Here is a 20,920-nt window from a genome sequence, read left to right on the forward strand (position 1 = left end):
GACTTTTTTTTCCAGATCACTGAGTTTAATATCTTCCAGTTCAATAATAAGACGTATTAATTTGGCAGAACATTCAGACAAAATCAGATCCCATTGTATAATAAATTCTGGGTTGAAATCAGTGGTGGGTCTTTTCTTGAGGCGTAGACCCCGAGGTATCATTTGTTTATCCAGGTATGCTTGCAAAGTTTTTTTGTCCCACCAAGTGCGAATACGCGCTGAAAGGATTTTTTCCAAGTCCCACATTAATTTATTCAATTCCACCTGGTCTTCAGTAAGAGTGGCAATGTTACTACATGAAAAAATCCTAGCTGCTTTGTCCAGTCTTCTCTGATCATTTACATTAAAAAATTCATCCATTGGTGATTTATCGTTATTGATCTCCATAATTGCGTTCAATATATAGGTATTCCACAAGTGTCAGGGTGAAAATAATTCACTTTATAGTATAAAAGTCCATTGCGGGCAATTGGCTGTCAACAGTGGGATCTTATAAATGTGGCCATAAAACCTGTGGGCTTTGTAAATACATGGTCAGTACCAATAATTTTACATCATATTCTAATGGAAATTTTTTTTTTATAAATTCAATGATTAATTGTGGTACTAGCAATGTTATTTATTTGATTTCATGCGTTAAATGTCATCTGCAGTATATAGGCATCACGACACGCACATTGAGAAAGAGGCTGTCTGAACATATATATGATGCAAATAACGCAACCACTAGAGGATTATCTGGAGCATCGCAGCACTTTCTCAATGTGCATGCGGGCAATATGGATTCACTGCAGGTTAATGCAATTGAGAAAGTGTGTCTACCAAAAAGAGGCAGTAATCTTAAAGATATTCTTTGTCGCAAGGAAATCAAGTGGATTTTTACAATGGACACTAGAACTCCCTCTGGGTATGAATTTAAAGAAAGATATGTTGTATGTGTATTGATATGACCACTTATTTCCCATGGGAGTGAACTACTCCAATTAATCACCTTGAACCTGTGCAGTCTTTTCCGATTCCATGTCCGGTTTCATGTCTTTTTAATCACTCTGTCAGTGTCCATTTACTAGAGACATACTAAGAACTAACTCTGTTCGAAACGCGTCCTCTCACGTTTATTCCTATGAATTCATGATGGAATTTTTTTTTTTTAACTTGAACATGAAATAAAGAAATAATTTATTTTTAACCTATTTTGGACCAGATTGCTGGATATCTACCCTATTCATGCTGCTGCTGAGGTCTGCGTACCTCTCTCTTTCCGTGCACGGTCTGGATTTGATCTCGGGTACAGGTGAGCGGGGTCACCCCCTTCCTCTGTCTTGGTAGTTATCAGAAAGTAGTATGACGGGTATCCAGTTTCTAGAAGTAAACGGTAAATATTTTTGTTTAGAGAGCTTAAAGACTTGAAGAGGTAAGCCACTTCAGGAAATAACAGCCACAACGATTGTGGAATAGCTCAATATCCATGTCCTTACGAATATACTGCTATATGCACCTTGTTCAGCCACCCGTGCTGTTGACAGATTGATACTATCCATAAGGTGGCAGCTGATGGAGGGATGTTTCACCAGTGAAATACAACGTGCTTCCCACTGCACCTGTACTAGGTGTTGTAGGGATTCAGCTCTGGTAGGCGATGGCAGGGATGCAGTCAAGAGGCACACACCAGTTTACAGTCCAAAAACTTACTTCAGAGCAGAGAAACAAAGGAAAAAGTCCAGTTTGGCATACAGCACCGCAAAAAGTCCAGAACATACCAGTCCATTCAGATATGGGTTTTCTTTTCCTTCAGTACAGACAAACTGCTGTGCTGATCATGTGTACCGCCCCGGGGCTCGGCTTGGGCGGGAAACGTCACGTCACAGGATGGTGACAAGATGGCGGATTCTGCAATTTTTCAACGGGGACTCCGCTGACGATAACTTCAAGGCGCACTTCCACAGGTAAGTGGATGGGTTCAATCCTGTTCGTGACGCCAGAAGAGTCGATGTGTACCACCCCGGGGCTCGGCCGGCTGCAGAGCCGCTCGGATCCGTGCTCATCGGTGGGTGGCTCGAGCTCCTCACGGACCCAGGGGTCACGTCGCTCTGAAAGGGGGTTGGCGCTACACGTAGGGACTTTGGTGGCGAGTTCCACAGCCGGAGCCGCGGTTGTTTGTAGGGGATTTGAGTTCGTGACGCCACCCACGGGTTGTGGTGAATGGATGGACACCACCGCTGCCGTTGACTAGGCTCCCAGGAACGGTGTTGCGCAGCTTAGTGTTGACCCCTCCGTGGGTAGGGGGGATGATGGTCCCGGGGGCCCGAGGGAGGGGCTGAGGCGGGGGAACGGATGCGTGCTGACGTGTCGGTGCGGTGCGGAGCAGTGCGCGGCCTGAAGGCACTGTTGTACTCACTATCACAAAAACGCTGGAGTCTCTGGTAAACCAAACGGGATGGTGAATGGTGCCCGCAGCCGGCTGCAGTTTTCCCCTTATTAGGTTGGTGGTTTCCGCCTTTCTCCTGCACCTCACTTATGTAGAAAACGTTGACTCCTATGCCTGAGCAACGGTAGTCTGCTCCCCGGCTTGGTATGTGCCGGGAGAGCCCTTTTTGTCCGCAGACGCTGGCTCCTCGGGTCTCTATGCCTGGGTGCTGGCGTTACCCTAATGGTTGTGCTGTTGTCTTCAGTCGGGTCTTAGGTGGGATAGGTCCTTAAGTCCAGTCCTCAATCAGTTGATTTGACTCAGCCCGGTTGTTTCTGGGCCTCGTACTGGGTCTGAGTACCCCTCCTGGTGCTCCGCTTTCCAATCGGTTCCCCGGTTCAGTACCGGCGGGCCACCACCCGTCCCCGGTCCCTACGGTTCCACCGGCTGTAATCCCAGCTCTTGCAGGCGGCCACTACCGTCTGCCTCCTTGCCAGAGTTGACTGGGCTCCAACCCAGACACCTGTGTAGACTATGGCAGACCTAGGCACATGTCTGCCCTTGAACTTCGCTGCACTCCACTTAACTGTCAAAGCTAGACTACTCTTGTGTTCCCCACAGGGAACTACACTTTTCTTCCCGCCTCAGGGCCTGTGAACTCCTCGGTGGGCGGAGCCAGCCACCTGGCTCCACCCCCCTGGTGTGAACATCAAACCCGGGGGGAGGGGACAAGGGTTTTTGTAGTTTGGCTTCTGTCACCTTATTAAGAGGGGGGGTGTTTGTGTAAGGGCCTACTTGTGACAACCTGGCTAGTCCAGGGCGTCACACATACACCTGTGCATATCAGGCATTGCCTCAAAACCTGAACTAGCAGAGAAGATTCAGGCCAAGATTAACCTCTTCTCTGCTGTTTACCAGTGCAAAAGGCACATGCTAGTGTGCCGCCCCCGTAGCAGCAGCCGAGCTGCTCGGATCCGGGTTCTCAGTGGCTCGAGGGTCTCCAGACCCGGGGGTCGTGCGGCCACTAAAATGAAGGGGAGTATTTACAGGGGAGATATAGAGTTTGTGACGCCATCCGTGGTGTGTGGTAATTAGGAGTACCACCGCTGCAGTTGGGAGTACCCGGGGATAATGGAACGGGGAAGCAAGGTGTTAGAACCCTCCACGGGTAGGGGGGAATGCCTCGGGACTCGGTGTGTGGGGAATAAGGTCGTGGGATGCAGGGATCACTCTTGTACTCACTCAGTTCATTAAGCAGACACCGACAACCGAGTAAACCAAATCTCTGGACACCTCTTCCGCTGAGGGGAGCTAGTTTGGGTCCCGTCCCCAATGGTGCTGCCTAGTGATCCGTGACCTGCCTCCTGGCACTAAGTTTACTTATGGAAAGTCCTATCCCCCTTGTTGCACTAGTACCCAGATTTTTAGAGGGGTTGGGAATGAATCTTGAAGGCTCCGTTCTACACGGGTAAATTATTGGGTTGCATGCAGCTATTCCTCGACCTAGGGTCCACGTACCCTATCGTGCCTTGGTCCCAGCCCGGTCATGGTACAAATAAGGAATAACGTTTGGAACTCCATTCTATGTCTGAACTGGGTGCAAAAACCTAAAAAAACATCACTATATGGAGATAAGGTATGCACACCAGTGACTATGCAAAGGGAATACATGTAATAGCAGAAACTGCTATGTGAATACTGACATGAAAAATTCAATAGCTATATGTAAGAATGAAATGGGAAAAATGGAACCTGCATTACTGCCATGAATATATGAATAAAGAGAAATTTAGCTACTGAATTGATCAATGCAATAGAGCCCCAACACTACGCCAAAGTATTTCTCTACGTTGAGGTCCCTAGCTTGTGTGTGTCCTCTCATGCAGTTAAAAAACTTACCGTGTATGGGAAGCTGAGACCCAGGCTATATATACGTATCATGTGGATTGGCAATAGGTGTGAGTTGGGTGACACACAAGCTAGGGACCCCAACATAGAGAAATACTTTGGCGTAGTGTTGGGGCTCTATTGCATTGATCAATTCAGTAGCTAAATTTCTCTTTATTCATATATTCATGGCAGTAATGCAGGTTCCATTTTTCCCATTTCATTCTTACATATAGCTATTGAATTTTTCATGTCAGTATTCACACAGCAGTTTCTGCTATTACATGTATTCCCCTTGCATAGTCACTGGTGTGCATACCTTATCTCCATACGGTGATGGTACAAGGCCCGCCGGCTGTCCTGCTCGACAGACCCGAACCCCTTGCCACGATCCCCTGCACTGCGACCGGGGGTCCAGCTCCTTTAGGCCCAGACCATCGTCTGCCACCTAGACAGTCTCCTTATGGGAGTCCCTGCTCCCGACCTCCTCAGAGCTGCTCACAGCTCGAGGGCTACTCTCCAACAACCGCCCTACTCTACTGACTACACTCCTCACCTCCCCTCCCTGACCCCCCAAGTGGGCGACTCTATTCCACTCAAGCCGTCCACTGGTGTGTCTGTGGGTGTGGTGCAGGATGTATCTAGGATTTGATTAGCTGATGTAGGCAACACCATTTGGTTAGGGACCCATAACCAAGAGGGAGGTGGATACTGCACGAGAGGGTAGATTGTGCAATACCCTGTGACGACCTGATAGTCCAGGGGCGTCACACTAGGAGAAATATAGCTCCCATCAACCACTATACCCTTTACTGCGTCACAGTGTCCAATGGTACACGTGTACTGGGTTGATATACTGAGTTTCTGTGAAGGGATGTATTTGTTGTAGTTGGCCACATTACCCTTACGCCATTGTGTTATGTTTTTGGGACATCTGTGAACAGATTGACAGTGTGTTAGGTTGCATTTGCACAAAACGATCACCATTCAATACTAAAAATGCTCATTTCACAACTTTCTTGCACATTAACACTAGAACTACTGAGGTAGTCATTTTGACTACTTTGCACCATGTATTTCTATATAGGTGTCACGAGTCCAGTAGTTCTAGTGTTAAAGAGGCTGCCGATCACCAGATAAATGAGCAAAACTAAAATGTTCATTCATTAGAGGAAATTATCTTCTGTGTAGAGCAAAATGACCATCATTTGACATCATCATTTCTAAAAAGGACTCTGTTGAGAACCATGGCAGCCAATGTGCACTGAGCCATCTACTACAGATCTACTATAGATCTACTACAGATCACTCAGTGCACATTGTTCACTGTTGTCTACTTGTGTCTATAGGCTATTAAACAACCACTAATCGGTAAATGTTTACCAATCGGTGATCGTATAATACCGCCGCGTAAATGGACCCTTATCACTGTCCATGTCAGGGTTGAGAGGAGAGGCACAGCTCCTTTTTGAACTCTGGATTGTGCTATTACTGTTCCTATTATTCTTTTTGGAAATTTGTGCGCGATCTCAACCCCTGCCACATGGAGTCTGGCAAACTGACCAGTGTTAGAGTATTTTGGGATGCACCCAATTGACATTGGGTGCATCCCAAATGGAGAAATGGTAGAGAAATAACCACAGCTTCAAGGAAAGATGTTCCAGAATTGTTATTTTACGAAGAATACAAGCAATTTTATAAAACGGTGAACTGCCGGATCTCCATTAATAGCATAACGTAATTTGACCTTTTCAACCGCTGATAAAATAGTTTTGTAACCTTTGTAGATAATTTCCGTGCGATTTATTATTTGTAAACCTACAGTAGTTACAAACACAGTGCGTACAGCGGTAATTAATGTGGTAGAACAATGGTGTTTCTTAACGTAACCCTATAATAATAGTTTCAATCATGTTGTCATCACTTACTATTTCATGATGTATCCAGGCAGTGGATCATTATTTCTTCTTGGATTGTAGAAACTGATACATGATAGCACTTGACAATTTTAATCTCTTGTATCTTGTGACTGCTCTTCCTTTTAACTCTGGATTGAGCTTGAAATCTGACAACCCAATAAAGGAAACTGTCAGCTTCCCGCGGTATAGATCTGGGCTGTGATTGCTTTGAGGAAACGAGCTTTGCTGCACGGTATTTTTATATAGTGCAAGATATAGTATAAGGACTGATATATCTGTATACTGCTTGTGTCTACAGGGGAATGGCAATAATCATATACTGATCCACTAAAGTAAAGGGCAAAGGATGGGACCTTAAATATTATTATATGACCTAGTGACTAATGGATTTTGACAACAAGAACTGATACAGTGATAGGAGACATAAGCCTAAATGTTGGACAGGGATTAAGGGGCATATCTTATATCAGGGCATATAGCTGTCATAGAGTGGCGTCTTTCATATAAGACCTCCTGTATTAAAACTGAGAGCTCTACTTCTGGAGGAACCAGTCAGTCCTTTTATTACATAATTCGTATCTGCAAGGAAAATGTATTTTTAGCTGTAACTTTCCAGGAACCTAGGGTTTTCTAAAGCTGGACTCCTGTCAATCATCTAATTCGTTATATAAGGCTATATACACATGTCCTGTAGAATGGATCCGTTGGGAAACTGATTTCTGCCGGATCAAATTTTTTAACATCAGAGTCTATGGACAATGGATCCGTTAACAAATAGCTTTTTAGCCATTGATTGTACTTGTATTTGTAACGGATCCATTGCTTTCTTAAATGATCCATTAAAAATGGATGATTAATAACACTGAAGAAAGGAAAAAGGTAGTCTCAGCACCAAAAAATCAGGGAAATTAAAACATCAAAATTTTATTGGACATTTAAAATATCAGAGGGGTCCATAAAGAGAGAGGGCATGCATAAGGAAACCCTACACGTTTCGGACCAAAAATAAAAACCAGTCCTTAATCATAGGTCTATGATTAACATAACCTATGATTAAGGACTGTTTTTTTATTTTTTTTTGTCCGAAACGCGTAGGGTGTCCTTATGCATGTCCTCTCTCTTTATGGACCCCTCTGATATTTTAAATGTCCAATAAAATGTTGATGTTTTAATATTCCTGATTTTTTGGTGCTGGGCTTTTTTGGTGATTTTTGGGTGCTTTTTCCTTTCTTCAGTCGTATGCCAGCTTGGCCTAACTGGAGGACTAAAGGTGCTCGTGAAAGCACCCGCACCTGTCGTTTGTGCGTCACGGGCAAACCGCTGCCCGTGGAGCACAATATCGCTAGGAGCTGTCACACATACTTACCTTTCTAGCAACGTCGCTGTGGCCGGCGAACTGCCTCTTTTCTAAAGGGGCGGTTTGTACGGTGTCACAGCAACATCACAAGGCAGGCGTCCAATTGAAGCGGAGGGGCGGAGAGCAGCCGCAGGAAATTCACGCCCACCTCATTGCCGGAGGACGCAGGTACGGTGTTGTTCGTCGTTCCTGGGGTGTCACTAGTAGCGATGTGTGCTGCCTCAGGAACGACGAACAACCTGCGTCCAGCACCAGCAACGATATTTGGGATTTGAACGACGTGTCAACAATCAACGATAAGGTGAGTATTTTTGATCGTTGGCGGTCGCTCGTACGTTTCACACACAACGACGTCGCTAACGAGGCCGGATGTGTGTCACGAATTCCGTGACCCCAACGACATCTCGTTAGCGATGTCGTTGCATGTAAAGCGGCCTTAAGAACACCTTCAAGTCCTGGAGCACAGTTGCCTACGGTAAGATGAAGTGGTTTTTTTCTTCATTTCCTCTTAATGATAAATAAAAGTCTGTTAAAAAATCCATTATCCATAGACTCCACATGTTAAAAACGGATCCTTCCAACATACGTTATTTAATAATGGACAAAAAAGTTGTGTTTCACAACTTTTTTGCAAACAGATCTCTAATGGAACCATGATAACGGATGACTACAGGACATGTGAACCCAGCCTTACTCAAACTCATGGAGCCTCAATTTAAAATGGAACCAGTGCAAAAACTGAAAGACCAGAATCTGGCTACTCTAACTATTGACACTATGTTCTATGTGCAGTTGCAGGGGAAATATAGCATTACATGGTGGTAATGTGAATGAAAGGCCATCTTTTTAATAGTTTAGATTCTGCAGGTCCACCAGGTCATGAGTTGATCTTACAGAGCAGTTCTCCATTTTGGTAAATAAAGAGAGGCTTGAAGAGTCATTTGAGTTGTCCCAGTCTTCTGACAAATCACGTAGTCCTATGATCCTTTGGATTAGATTCACATCATTACCAGTCAGGAACAGTGGCATCTACCAGAAGTTAGGAGTACTGACTACGGCTTTGTTTTCACACAGCACATGTACGTGTGACGCCCTGACAAAATCAGGGTGTCACAGATGACTGCACCCCTCTTCTGGTGCAGGAGTCCCTCCTCTTTGGTTCTCCATCACAACCCCACATCCAGGTACACAACATCAGCCAGCAAAGCCTAGTCACCCACCATCACAATAGGGACACACCAGTGGGCGGGGCCAAACAGATGGTGACTCCCACCTAGGGGTTTTGAGGTGTGTTGGGAGGGGCGAGTGCAGTTAGAGAGACAGAGAGAAAGTGAGAGGAGTGTGAAGTGACAGGGTGGTCAGGCTTTGGAGCCCCTAGACTACCGGACTACTGACAAACTGACTAGGTGGCAGGCGGCAGACAGGGCCACAGGCGACGGAGATCTGGTCACGGGAAACCTTAAGTGGACCGGGGCAGGGTTGTAGCCCATCAGTATCGACAGTGGGAATCCGGTCCGGAAGCCGACAGGGTACCTGGACCCTAGACGAAGGACAGCTTCATGCACCTTACTAATTGACGAGCCGGGGACAAGATTTTAGGTCTTGTCCCACAGGAGGCCCAGATAGAGCGAGACGGAAGCCCAACAATGGGGATAGGGCTCCACAATTGCCTGCTAAGATCCCACGGGTCAGGTCTCGCAGGCCACAGCTTCCACAGACAAACACACCGGGAGTGGACTTCCCCGTTCCAAGCGGAGTAGTCAAAACTCACAGACACAAACACTAAGTGCAGGAGTAATGGACCCCTGTTTGCTGTACCAGGGTGTAGGACCCGAACAAACCCGCCGGAGGTCACCGGTCACTGGCAATTTGGTTTACCATCTGGACTCTGTGTGAATTTATTCAGGAACTATGAGTACACCAATATCATCCGGTCCAACCCTGCAGATTGCGCTCCGCAGCACCATCCCATCTGTATCAAGGCCCCGGGACAACACCTCCTCTACCCGTGGAGGGGATAACATCCAGCTGCCCCACTCCATCGGTACCGGGCATCAACTCCAGTGGCAGCGGCGGTGTCACAAACAATCACTGCACACCACGGGTGGCATCACTGACAAAACCTCCCCTGTATATTTAAAACCCCCATTTCACTTGCGGGCGACGAACAGGTGCTCAGGCCCGGATCCGGCTTCCCCTCGAGTCACCGCAATGACCCCGGATCCAAGCGTCTCGAGCAGCCCCCCTGCCGCGGTCTGTCCCCCGCCTGCAACATACGGCTTACCATTGGAGCTGCCTTGTAATGATGTATGGAGGCTTATCGGATGTCACTCAAGTTGAAACTACTGATATGAGTAGTATGCGACTTTATATTTTTATTTCTTCTCTTTGTAGCTGCAAGGGACTGTTATGACTAAACTTCAACACTCTCGTGGGGATGGACAAACCAGAAATCCACTGGTCCCAAAACAGGCTAGTTCTTGCCTTAAACTTAACCCTGATTTGTCCCTGTCTGACAGCAGAGGTTGACACCATAAGATCACGTGCAACCCCACTGGTCGACAGCTGACCCTGAGTGTCCTTTATGGCACCCAAAGTTATAAACTAAGTGTTACACGAAAATAGCAATAAACATAAGTGGAGTGCACACGAGCAGAGGGTGAGACACAGGGCTTGAAAAGTGCAAACACAGTTGTACAGGAATGATGGAACACAAGAAACTAAAAAGAATAACAGAATATGTGGAAACCATCTAAACCTAAATAAAACAAAATAGGAGTTAACTGGGAAGGGGATCCACACAAACAAACTGCAGGGAATAGTAGTAGCAATGTCTCACTAAGAAAACCTTAACTAAGGAGCTGAGACTCCAGACAGCCATCCATCCAGAAATATAGCCAGTTCTAAGGCATGTGGGTGGTAAGTATAAATATCCCCTGCCAAAATGAGATTGAGCAAACCAAACAAGTAAGTGCACACATCTGAATAGAAGTGAAACAGGAAAGCAGAGAATAAGAAAGACAAGAGATACTTCAGCAGTTGGACCAAGACAAAACAGGCTGTGTTCCAACCAAGAGGGAATCCGACCAATAATCAGACAGAGTGGAGCCATGACAGGGCCATTTCAGAAATTATCATTCTTAGAAACCCTTTACCATTTGGTATAAAGTTATGATGGCAATTTAGGGGCTGTATATGTGATAACTGGTGGCCATTAGGAATATACTAGATGAATTGTTTCAAGTGTTGCAGATAAGTTTCTCCTCCCTACATCTGTGAGCTAGTCTCCCGGTACTTACCTGCATGTAACCTTCGATCTTCACAAGATCTCCTTCTCTGCTCCCCTCTCATCTCCTCTTCCCACTATCGCATCCAAGATTTCTCCTGTGCCTCCCCCATACTCTGGAATGCTTTGCCACAACATATCAGACTCTCGCCTACCTTGAGAAGCTTCTAAAGGAACCTGAAGACCCACCTCTTCCGACAAGCCTACAACCTGCCGTAACCCTCAGTCTGATATAGCGCCACACAACCAGCTCTACCCTAACCTACTGTATCCTCACCTATACCTTGTAGACTGTGAGCCCTCGCGGGCAGGGACCTCTATCCTCCTGTACCAGTCTGTGCCTTGTATTGTTTAAGCTTATTGTACTTGTCCCTATTATGTATACCCCTTTCACATGTAAAGCGCCATGGAATAAATGGCGCTATAATAATAAATAATAATAAATAATAATAATAAGTTCTGATACTTTTCTTGTCAGGGGTCTTATCCATGTTAATTTAATTACAGTTATTTAGTCTTTTATTTACTCATCTTACTATTTGTACTTCTTTTGCAAATAAGAATATTGCATAGATAACTAGAAGTCACGTGCTATAAAGGGTATAGTCAAAGCGGCCACCATCACTACCATGAATGGTTAAGCTTTGTTATGACCACATTCCTTCTATTCGCTGAAGTTTTCCCAGTTGGCACATGCTGGCAGCTTCCAGGAGATTAATTAGCTGTGCAGTGAAGTGGCTTCTACTGAGATTATCATGTTCCTGGTGATGCAGGTCATTAATATATTTATAATAGAGACCTGTTTGTTGTGTAACTGAATGAGCACACTGATAAGTGTATCGTACAGACTGCCCTGGGTGAACCTGCATTTAGTAATTAGGAAAAAGGCGCAGTCTGAGTTACATGGAGTCGGTCCCGACATTCAGGCTTTAGAACATGGAACCATTTTATTGACTCTTCTCGGTATATTTTGATAAATAGGGTGTATACCTGTGTGGCTATGTATTATATATCAAGGTGAGAGAAAGTCATGAAATAATCTCCCATAGTAGAAGTATTCCTAGGGGAGAATATCTCAGATGTAGTCACATTTAGGCTGAGTTCACATGTCCTGTTATAATCTGTTCTAGAATAATCTAGAATGGATCCTGCAGAGATCCTTTGGCAAAATGATTTCTGCTGGATGTTTTCAACATGGGAGTCTATGGAGAATGGATCCATTAACAGATTGCTATTTATTTGTCTGTCTGTCTCTTTGTCTGTCTGTCTCTGTCTGTCTGTCTCTTTCCCTGTCTGACGTAGTCTGTTTATCCCTTTCTGCCTCTGTGTTTGTCTGTCTCTTTCCCTGTCTGTCTCTTTCCCTGTCTGCCTCTTTCTGTCTGTCTGTCTCTCTGTTTGTCTCTCTCTATCCATCTCTTCACCAACATAATATTACCTCACACATAAGCTTCTTACACTAATAAAGTCCTTTGTTGCCTATAGTAACTAATCAGATCTCCTATTAATGACTTGTAACTCCCAGCTCCATTGATATTAACGTAAGCAGTTTTTTTTGGCGAATAACTAAAGCACGGGGTTAAATTTTCCCCTCAAAACATAGTCTATGACATTCAAATGTGGTGTTTGTGCAAAATTCTGTGATTGCAAATGCGACGATGTGGATTCCTTTAGCAGACATACACACATACACACTTACGCTCAGCTTTATATAATAGATTTGAAACTGATTCTGTAAGAAAAAAACGTAAAAAAAGCAACAAAAAAGAGGAATAAATATCATTACTTACAGCAAAGATGGAACTGCTGTACATTACCTAAGCCAAAAACTACTACTCTAGCAGGATGCAGCTAAGCCCCCACTAGGTGGAGACATCACAGGTGCAGGAGGAGCAAATCACACACACCTCCAAACATGGACGGGGCGATTGCTGGATGGTAAAACTGCACACTGATGGCTTGCATAGAGCGCTGTTCACACATGCAGATACACAGTCACAAACCCGCAGCCTATTAAGTGACGCCCATACTATGAGATCAGGCAGCTTGCCAAGCCGTACTCAAACTGCGCACCATACAGGGACAGGAACTCTAATATGCAAGGCCTAACAGAAGGGGGCCTGGCTGTATACTGTACAAAAAAAATCTTACGTTTTTAGTTAGTGTTATGGCCATAAGACGGAAGCCTACAACCCTCGTCACGGGAACCTCATGCTTGTAGGTCCCTACACTATATATAATATAAAAAAGCAACAAAAAAGAGGAATAAATATCATTACTTACAGTAAGAAAAAAATGGATCAATTACAAATGCAAGAAAAACAGATGACTAAATAGAAATCCGTTAATGGATCCTTTCTCCATGGACTCCAATGTTAAATAAATGGATCCGGCATACACCAGTAATTTAACAGACACGAAAGTTGTGTTTGCAGAACTTTTTTCCCAATGGATCTCTGCAGGATCTGTTCTAATGGATGATTACAGGACATGGGAAATCAGACTTAGTTTGTTGCACAAAAATGAATGCTGGTATTTTTAGAAAACTCTCTAAAAACCCATAATAAAACTGATACAACATTGTAAGACACATCTTTAGATACCTTTTTGTAATGATTCACATTCTCATTTCAGAGTTTGTTATTTAAATGCAAATTCTTTACTCTTTTCAGTGCCCAGATCTATCGAACATCCCAAATGGGACTGGCGGACGAAGCCAGAAAGTCGAGATTTTGATGAGTTAAACCACATCCTTCAAGAAAGCAAAAAACTGGGGAAAGCTTTGGAGAATCTGTCACGGAGTAAGTCTCATACAGATGTATGTTGTGCAAAGTTGGGTAAAATTTGTCAAAGCTGTAGAAACAGACATGGACCGCACATCTAAAATTATAAATTGATCTAGTGCCACAGGGCAAAAATCTATGCAACTGAACATGAGGTTGTTAGTATAACAATCTATCAGACTGTATGAAGCCCACGTCACGGCGAAACGCTCAGTGGGTCCAGCATCGGACTGACTACCGGAGGAATATCCAGTCCTGGCCTTGGTTACCTGCACTGAACTCCGGAGCTCTCACCTGAGCTCCGGAGTATAGCCTAGACTGAACTCGAGGTTTGCAGGACTGAAGCGCTCAATTGATTCCCTGGCGATTGCGGTTCAGTTCATGACAGCTGCAGACAAGCCGGGCTGCAATTCGGAGCTCAGGTGACAGCTCCGGAGTGCAACCCGGCCTGTCTGCAGCTGTCATGAACTGAACTGCAATCACCGGGGAATGAATTACTCGGCGCTCGTGGTTCAGTCCAGGCTGTTCTCCAGAGCTCAAATGAGAGCTCCAGAGTTCAGTGCAGATAACCGCAGCCAGGCCTGGTATTACTGGAGATTTCTCCGGTAGCCAGTCCAATGCTGAGTGGGTCCCTAACTTTTTATAGCCTAAGGGGTACTTTACACGCTTCGACATTGCTACCGGTATATCGTCGGGGCCACGTCGTTAGTGACGCACATCCGGCGCTGGTAGCGACATCGCAGCGTGTAACACTAATGAGCGACGATCAGCGATCACAAAATCGTTTCAAAACGATGATCGTTGACACGTCGTTCATTTCCTTAATATCGCTGTAGCCACCGGTACGATGTTGTTCGACGTTCCTGCGGCATCACACATTGCTATGAGTGACACAGCGGAAGCGACGAACATCTCCTTACTTGCGTCCACCAGCAATGCGGAAGGAAGTAGGTGGGCGGGATGTTACGTCCCGCTCATCTCCGCCCCTCCACTTCTATTGGCCGGCCGCTTAGTGACGCCGCAGTGACGTCGCTATGACGCCGAACGCACCTCCCCCTTGAGGGAGGGATTATTCGGCGATCACAGCGACGTCGCTGACCAGGTATGTGCATGTGACGCTGCTGTAGCGATAATGTTCGCTACGGCAGCGAGCATCAAATGTCGCATGAGCGATGGGGGCGGGTGCTATCGTGCTCGACATCTCTAGCAATCGCTAGAGATGTCGCAGCGTGTAAAGTACCCCTTAGAGGTGCGGTAATCTGTGCCAACGACCGCTGCACCAACAGTGCCCTGGTGGACAGGTGATCTGGTGACTCACAACACCCATGCTGCAGGGTTGAGTCTCCATGACTCAAGGTCCCACCATCACACAGACACAAAACCACAGCAACAATTGCTGATACAAGGAGATGGACAACTCACCTTCCACAAGCTCCCAGACTGTGAACTCAGAGCAAACAGGCAGAACCCCTCTTACAGTCTCCTGCTAATTAAAAACAAAAACAGAATTAATGCTGATATTATAACCCTCCTAACTTCATGATAATGACCTTAAGTTCAATTTCCCTGCATTTGTACAATAAATAGGAAACAGTATATATGAATGCCGCTTTACAATGTATTTATTACCCTTTATATTCATTCTAATGTAACTTGTTTTGTTTTTTTACAAAACGAGAGAGATTTTATACCATGTAACTACATTTTTTAAACTTTTTTTTTTTCACAGGTATTGCAGTTACAGATGAACTGGATCAGGTATTTTTTTTATACTTTTTATGTAGTTATTGTTTCCATTATTTATATGTTTGGAAATGCATGGAAAAGCAAGGGTGTAGCTAAAGGATAATAGGCACTAGAGATCCTCTTAGGGGGGCTTTGCACATTACGACATCGCAAGCCGATGCTGCGATGCCGAGCGCGATAGTCCCCGCCCCCCGTCGCAGCTGCGATATCTTTGTGATAGCTGCCGTAGCGAATATTATCGCTATGGCAGCTTCACATGCACTCACCTGCCGTGCGACGTCGCTGTGGCCGGCAAACCGCCTCCTTATTAAGAAGGCGGGTTGTGCGGCGTCACTTCGACGTCACACGGCAGGCGGCCAATAGGAGCGGAGGGGCGGAGATGAGCGGGATGAAAACATCCCGCCCACCTCTGTCCCTCCACATAGCCGACGGGAGCCGCGGTGACACAGGTAGGAGATGTTCCTTGCTCCTGTGGCTTCACACACAACGATATGTGCTGCCGCAGGAGCGAGGAACAACATCGTACCATCGCGTCAGCGGAATTATGGAATTCGCCGACACTACACCGATGATACGATTACAACGCTTTTGCGATCGTTAATAGTATCATCTAGGATTTACACACTATGATGTCGAGAGCGACGCAGGAAGTGCGTCACTTTCGACATGACCCTACCGACATCGCACCTGCGATGTCGTAGTGTGCAAAGCCCGCCTTACAGTGACCCATCTATGCAGCACAAGCAACCCAGTCAGCATTAGGCTATGTTTACACATGGCATCTTTTTGTCATTGCATCTTGAGTGCATCTTGGGTGCATCAAAAATGCACCAAAAACGCACTGCGTTTTTACCGCTTTTTGCCCATTGGATCGGGCAGTATGTATCAGCTGTCATTATTCCCGGTACTCTAGCGCAGAGAAGGGGCTATATATGGGGCTCTACAACATGAAAAAAAAATGTCTGCAGTGACCTGTAGCCTCAGCCTAATACTTTACCTTTACATATCCCTATAATAAATTATCTTATTTTTTTGCATCTTAGGACACACGAGCATTTAACTCCTCCTCACTTGTGAGACCCTGCGTGATTGGAGAATGGGTGGGACGGGAAGACAATGACATTGATCCTTTAGCTTCAGAAATGATACAGCCTCCTGTACCTAGAACAAAGAATGAACAGCAAGAAGGGGATGAAGGTGGCGGCAGTCCTGCAGGGAGGTGAGCGTCATTGTACAAAGCAAGCGCATAGCTGTCATTTTTATAAGCTATTAAAAGCAATGAACATCACATGCTCCAGTTATTGAGTTTAAAGGGATTGTGCAGGTGTAAAAAAAAAAAAACGAAAAATACATTCTGCTTCAGTGGTCCTCAGCCAGACATTGTTTACACAGCAGCATGAGAGCCATAACACTGGAGTAGAAGGGGAATGGCAAATCTACATAGCAAAACATCTTGGGCTAACAAATTACATCATACATCATCTTACCATAAGGGTATATCTGTAATGGTGGCCTTTTCCTGTTGTCACCTATAAAATACAGAAAGAAGAAGCAGTTATAACTGAGCAATGGTAGAATTAGATAAACAGATCTGAATAACTTGACAAGAAGAGATAAATCACCTGAAAGATGTTTATTCACCGTGGATTGTTTTTTTTTTTTTATCTTACTTGAATTATTTTAATGTCTTGACATAAACTGCATTGAGTGTATGGTGATAAGAGCTTGTACTTAGTGCCAACCCACAATGGCCTCCATTTATATGGGAAATTGTAAGGTAAGAGTAAAAAAAATATAAAATTAGATTATTTAAAAATAAAGAATAATTATAAAAAAGTAATGAAAAATGTAAAAAAAAACCCAAAAAACTTTATAAGTTTAAATCATTCCACCGCTGCAGTAGTACTAGGGAAAAACTGCAACACAAAGGGATAAAGGTTGGCTTCTTTGAATGCTTTAAAACAGCTCCTTCCACCAAGGGAGCCAGTATACAAATGGATATGTGTCTTCAGCAAGAATTGCTGGGTAACACCTCTATTTAAACCTGAAGGGCATGACTACACAGCTACTGCAGCTGAAACACTCAGCTAAGGACTGCTGGAGAAGCTGCTAACAGCAAAACTGACATTAATCCTTTCAGTGCTAAAAGAAAGAAAACCACATTTAAATGTGGATAGCCAGATGGAGATGAGAGCCTCCAGTCCGAAAGCTGTCACTAGTCAATGAAAAAGCATTGGGAAAGGACTTACTTCTTGAGGACAACTTTTTCAAAAATTATGTTATAAAAATTACGTTATGTTGATTTTTATTTCACTTTTTATTTTTCATATCACGATATGCATTAAAAAAAACGAGTAATCTTACAATTTTCACTCTCCCCACTAGGGCTGTTTAGGCTCACACATTCTCTCCTCTCAGAAAGAGTTTTTAGTTGGCTCATCATTATCACAGGCAGAATTATATTGACAAGTAAAACCTCTATACACAGCTCATAACACAGAATCCATCAGTTACAATAGGCAATGTCACAGCTCTCCCTCCTTCACAATAACCTTTACACACACTCATTAGATGCTTCTATGCTAGAGATAGGGCCAGAGTAAGTCTATTGCTCCTTGTAACTAGACTTTCCTTGGTCAAGCTTTGTAAAAGCCACTCTGTTTAGCAGGTCCCAGGGGAACCTAGGCCTTCAGCTTCCCAAAGCGGCACAGGGATCTGGACTTAAGCAGGACCCCATGGGTTACATATCTGTCGCGTCCAGGGATATGGGGTACTCGGTCCTGGGCAGCGTCTATCTTGGAAATGTCATTGTGGTGGCCGTTGCCCGGTTCCGTGCCCTGGGCCCTTTTTGTAATGGGGTTGTATTTACAGGGGATTAGATTAGTGTTCATACGTGACGCCACTTGTGGTGTTGCGGCTATATGGATGGAGCTGCTGCAAAATGTCACTACTGGGGCTGGTGTTAATTGCAGCCTGGGTGGTAGGCCCTCCACAAGCAGGTCCGGACCCCAGAGTATGGGTGATGTGACGGGTGTCGGAAGAAGGCAGTCTACACAGTATATTAGTGCAACTGGTCTTTACTCACTGCTTCTTGGTGGTAACTGGTTACCCGAGACCGGCTGGTTTCACCTCCAGGTCCCCTTCTTTCCTGTGCCAGTGTAGTAATCTGGTACCTTCTTCCCCTGCGTCTGTCTCTGGTTAATGGGTCCCCATGGCGTAGAGCAACTGGGGGTCCCCGTCTGGTGGTTTGTCCCCTTCTGTCCGCCTGATGGTAGCGTGAACCCTGTGAGTTGGAGTCTCTGGTCCTGTCCCCGGTTCTCCCTTTGCTATTGAGTCTTCGGATTCTTAGGGTCAGTGAGGTCCTTGATGGTCCCCTCGCTGTGCAGGTGTTAACAGGCCGCCTCCTTGGAGCTTCTACCTGTCCTAGGATCTTGTACCTCGTCGGTGCGTAGTTCCGGGAGTACTCCACCGTACTCCACTGTCAACTACCGTCCTGGGTACCAGGTTACTGTCGACCCCAAGTCAGTGTGTCTGCTCCTGTCCACCTGCACTCCTCGACTCTCTCAGACCATCTGACTGTCTCTCCTCAGTCCACCCCTCCCACCTGGTCAACTAGTGATCTGGACTGGCTCCACCTCTAGCCTCTGGTCCGACCCTAGCCTTGTACTGTTGTATGGGGGATTGTTGGGGAAAAATGGGATTACCTGGAGTTTTTGTGTGTGACCGGCACTGGTGTTCCGGGGACCTAGGGGGTAGGCCCTGCATCCTGGTGGGGATGCAGAACTTTGGAGCACCCTGATGGCTTTAGGGGCGCTACATATCCAGAGGGGATGATGGCAGAGCTGGAGGAGCAAGCTGGCAGAGAGAAGTGTCTTATGCATGAGGTCAAAGTCAAGGGCAAAATCAAAAGCCAGGAACAAAGTCAGATTGATGCCAAGATCAGTAACAGGAATCAAAGAGGCTGAATTAGAGTATTGTAACAGGAGTATGAACCATGATATGTAAAACTTATAACTGGTAACAATGGCAGGCTGGAGGAGGTTTGCACAGAATGTGTCCCTGACTATGGCTCACAGCAAAGGGCTAATTAGATAAACTGTGTTGTGGATATTAACCCTGTCTAGACAGTGGAACATCTGTGCCAGTTCCTGTCTCCTTGTTTTTGCTTTCAGCCACTGGGCGGCGTCAAATCTTTGTTGCGGCTGATGCATTATTGCTGTAGTCCTCTTTTATTCCTGGGACTTTTGGTGCTGCCAGATTAGGGATATATTGGATTAATTTTTGTTTGGTTTTGGTTACTCCTTTTTGAGAGCCCTGGGCAGACTGTTTGCTATTGAAACCCCTGAACCTTTGACATCCACTGTCAGTTAATAAGTTCTGCTTTCCTGGTCTATAGCCCTAGTCCTTGCTCCTGGTGTGTTTCCTGATTTACCCCATATCCTAACATTGCCTTGTATTTTGACTACCCAGTTGTGTTCTGATTTTGTTTTTGACTTGACCTCTTGGAATTGACCCTGTATGACAACTTCTCTTCCCTCTGGTCTGCTTCTTGTGCCAGCAGCCTATTTGTGAAAGTAATCCAGTGGACCCTATTGAAATTCCAAATTCCTGGGGTTAAAGGGTAAAGGCTGAAATTCCTCTGGAATCTGCCAGACACAGAGGCTCACACTAAAGGGTACTTTACACTCTGCGACATCGCTAATGATTTATCGTCAGGGTCACGGTGTTTGTGATGCACATCCGGCGTCGTTAGCGACATCGCAGCGTGTGACACGTACGAGCGACCTTCAACGATCGCAAAAGTGGTAAAAATCGTTGGTTTTGGAGAGGTCGTTCAAACACCAAATATCGTTGTATGTGCAGTTAACGAGGTTGTTCGTCGTTCCTGCGCCAGCACACATCGCTGTGTGTGACACCGCAGGAACGAGGAACATCTCCTTACCTGCATCCGCCGGCAATGAGGAAGGAAGGAGGTGGGCGGGATGTTACGTCCCGCTCATCACCGCCCCTCCGCATCTATTGGGCGGCCGCTTAGTGATGTCGCTATGGCGCCGAACGAACCGCCCCCTAAGAAAGGAGGCAGTTCGCGGGTCACAGCGACGTCGCTAGGCAGGTAAGTAGTGTGACTGTTCCTAGCGATGAGGTAGCGATTTGCCTGTGACGCACAACCGACGGGGGCGGGTACGCTCGCTAGCGAGATCGCAGCGTGTAAAGTACCCTTTAGACTTACTTCCTTTTTGAGCCTGAGGCTTCTGATAAATGTAACAGACGACACCATGACTTCCAACAGGACTTAACAGATCTGCTCTTGTGTCGCTTCATCTGCATCGAAAGTGCATCACCACCTAGCAACAGAGGTAGTTTTAGCGAGTACAAATATATAAGTACATGAGAAAGATCATGAGGTACGAGTGTAAAAATACCCTAGTGGTCTGTGTGAAAATTGCAAGATTTCTTTTATTTTTAATACAGATTGGGATATAGAAAAAATACATTGTCTAAAATTATTTAAAAAAAAAATAATTTAACACAAAAACC

At 45.4% G+C, this 20,920-nt stretch overlaps 1 protein-coding gene across 4 annotated transcripts in view; it reads left to right on the top strand.

The window, feature by feature from the left end:
- Nucleotides 1–20,920, top strand: part of C6H8orf34 (chromosome 6 C8orf34 homolog) — a 458,472-nt gene that overhangs the window by 155,749 nt on the left and 281,803 nt on the right. For all 4 annotated transcript variants that reach the window (XM_075353192.1, XM_075353191.1, XM_075353195.1 and 1 more), the window contains exons 4-6: nucleotides 13,526–13,654; nucleotides 15,366–15,394; nucleotides 16,426–16,601. In XM_075353192.1, the coding sequence (XP_075209307.1) occupies nucleotides 13,526–13,654; nucleotides 15,366–15,394; nucleotides 16,426–16,601 (334 nt within the window). The remainder of the gene's footprint in view (nucleotides 1–13,525; nucleotides 13,655–15,365; nucleotides 15,395–16,425; nucleotides 16,602–20,920) is intronic.

The sequence above is a fragment of the Anomaloglossus baeobatrachus genome, chromosome 6, assembly GCF_048569485.1.
Source record: "Anomaloglossus baeobatrachus isolate aAnoBae1 chromosome 6, aAnoBae1.hap1, whole genome shotgun sequence".
In the NCBI taxonomy this organism is placed as follows: domain Eukaryota; kingdom Metazoa; phylum Chordata; class Amphibia; order Anura; family Aromobatidae; genus Anomaloglossus; species Anomaloglossus baeobatrachus.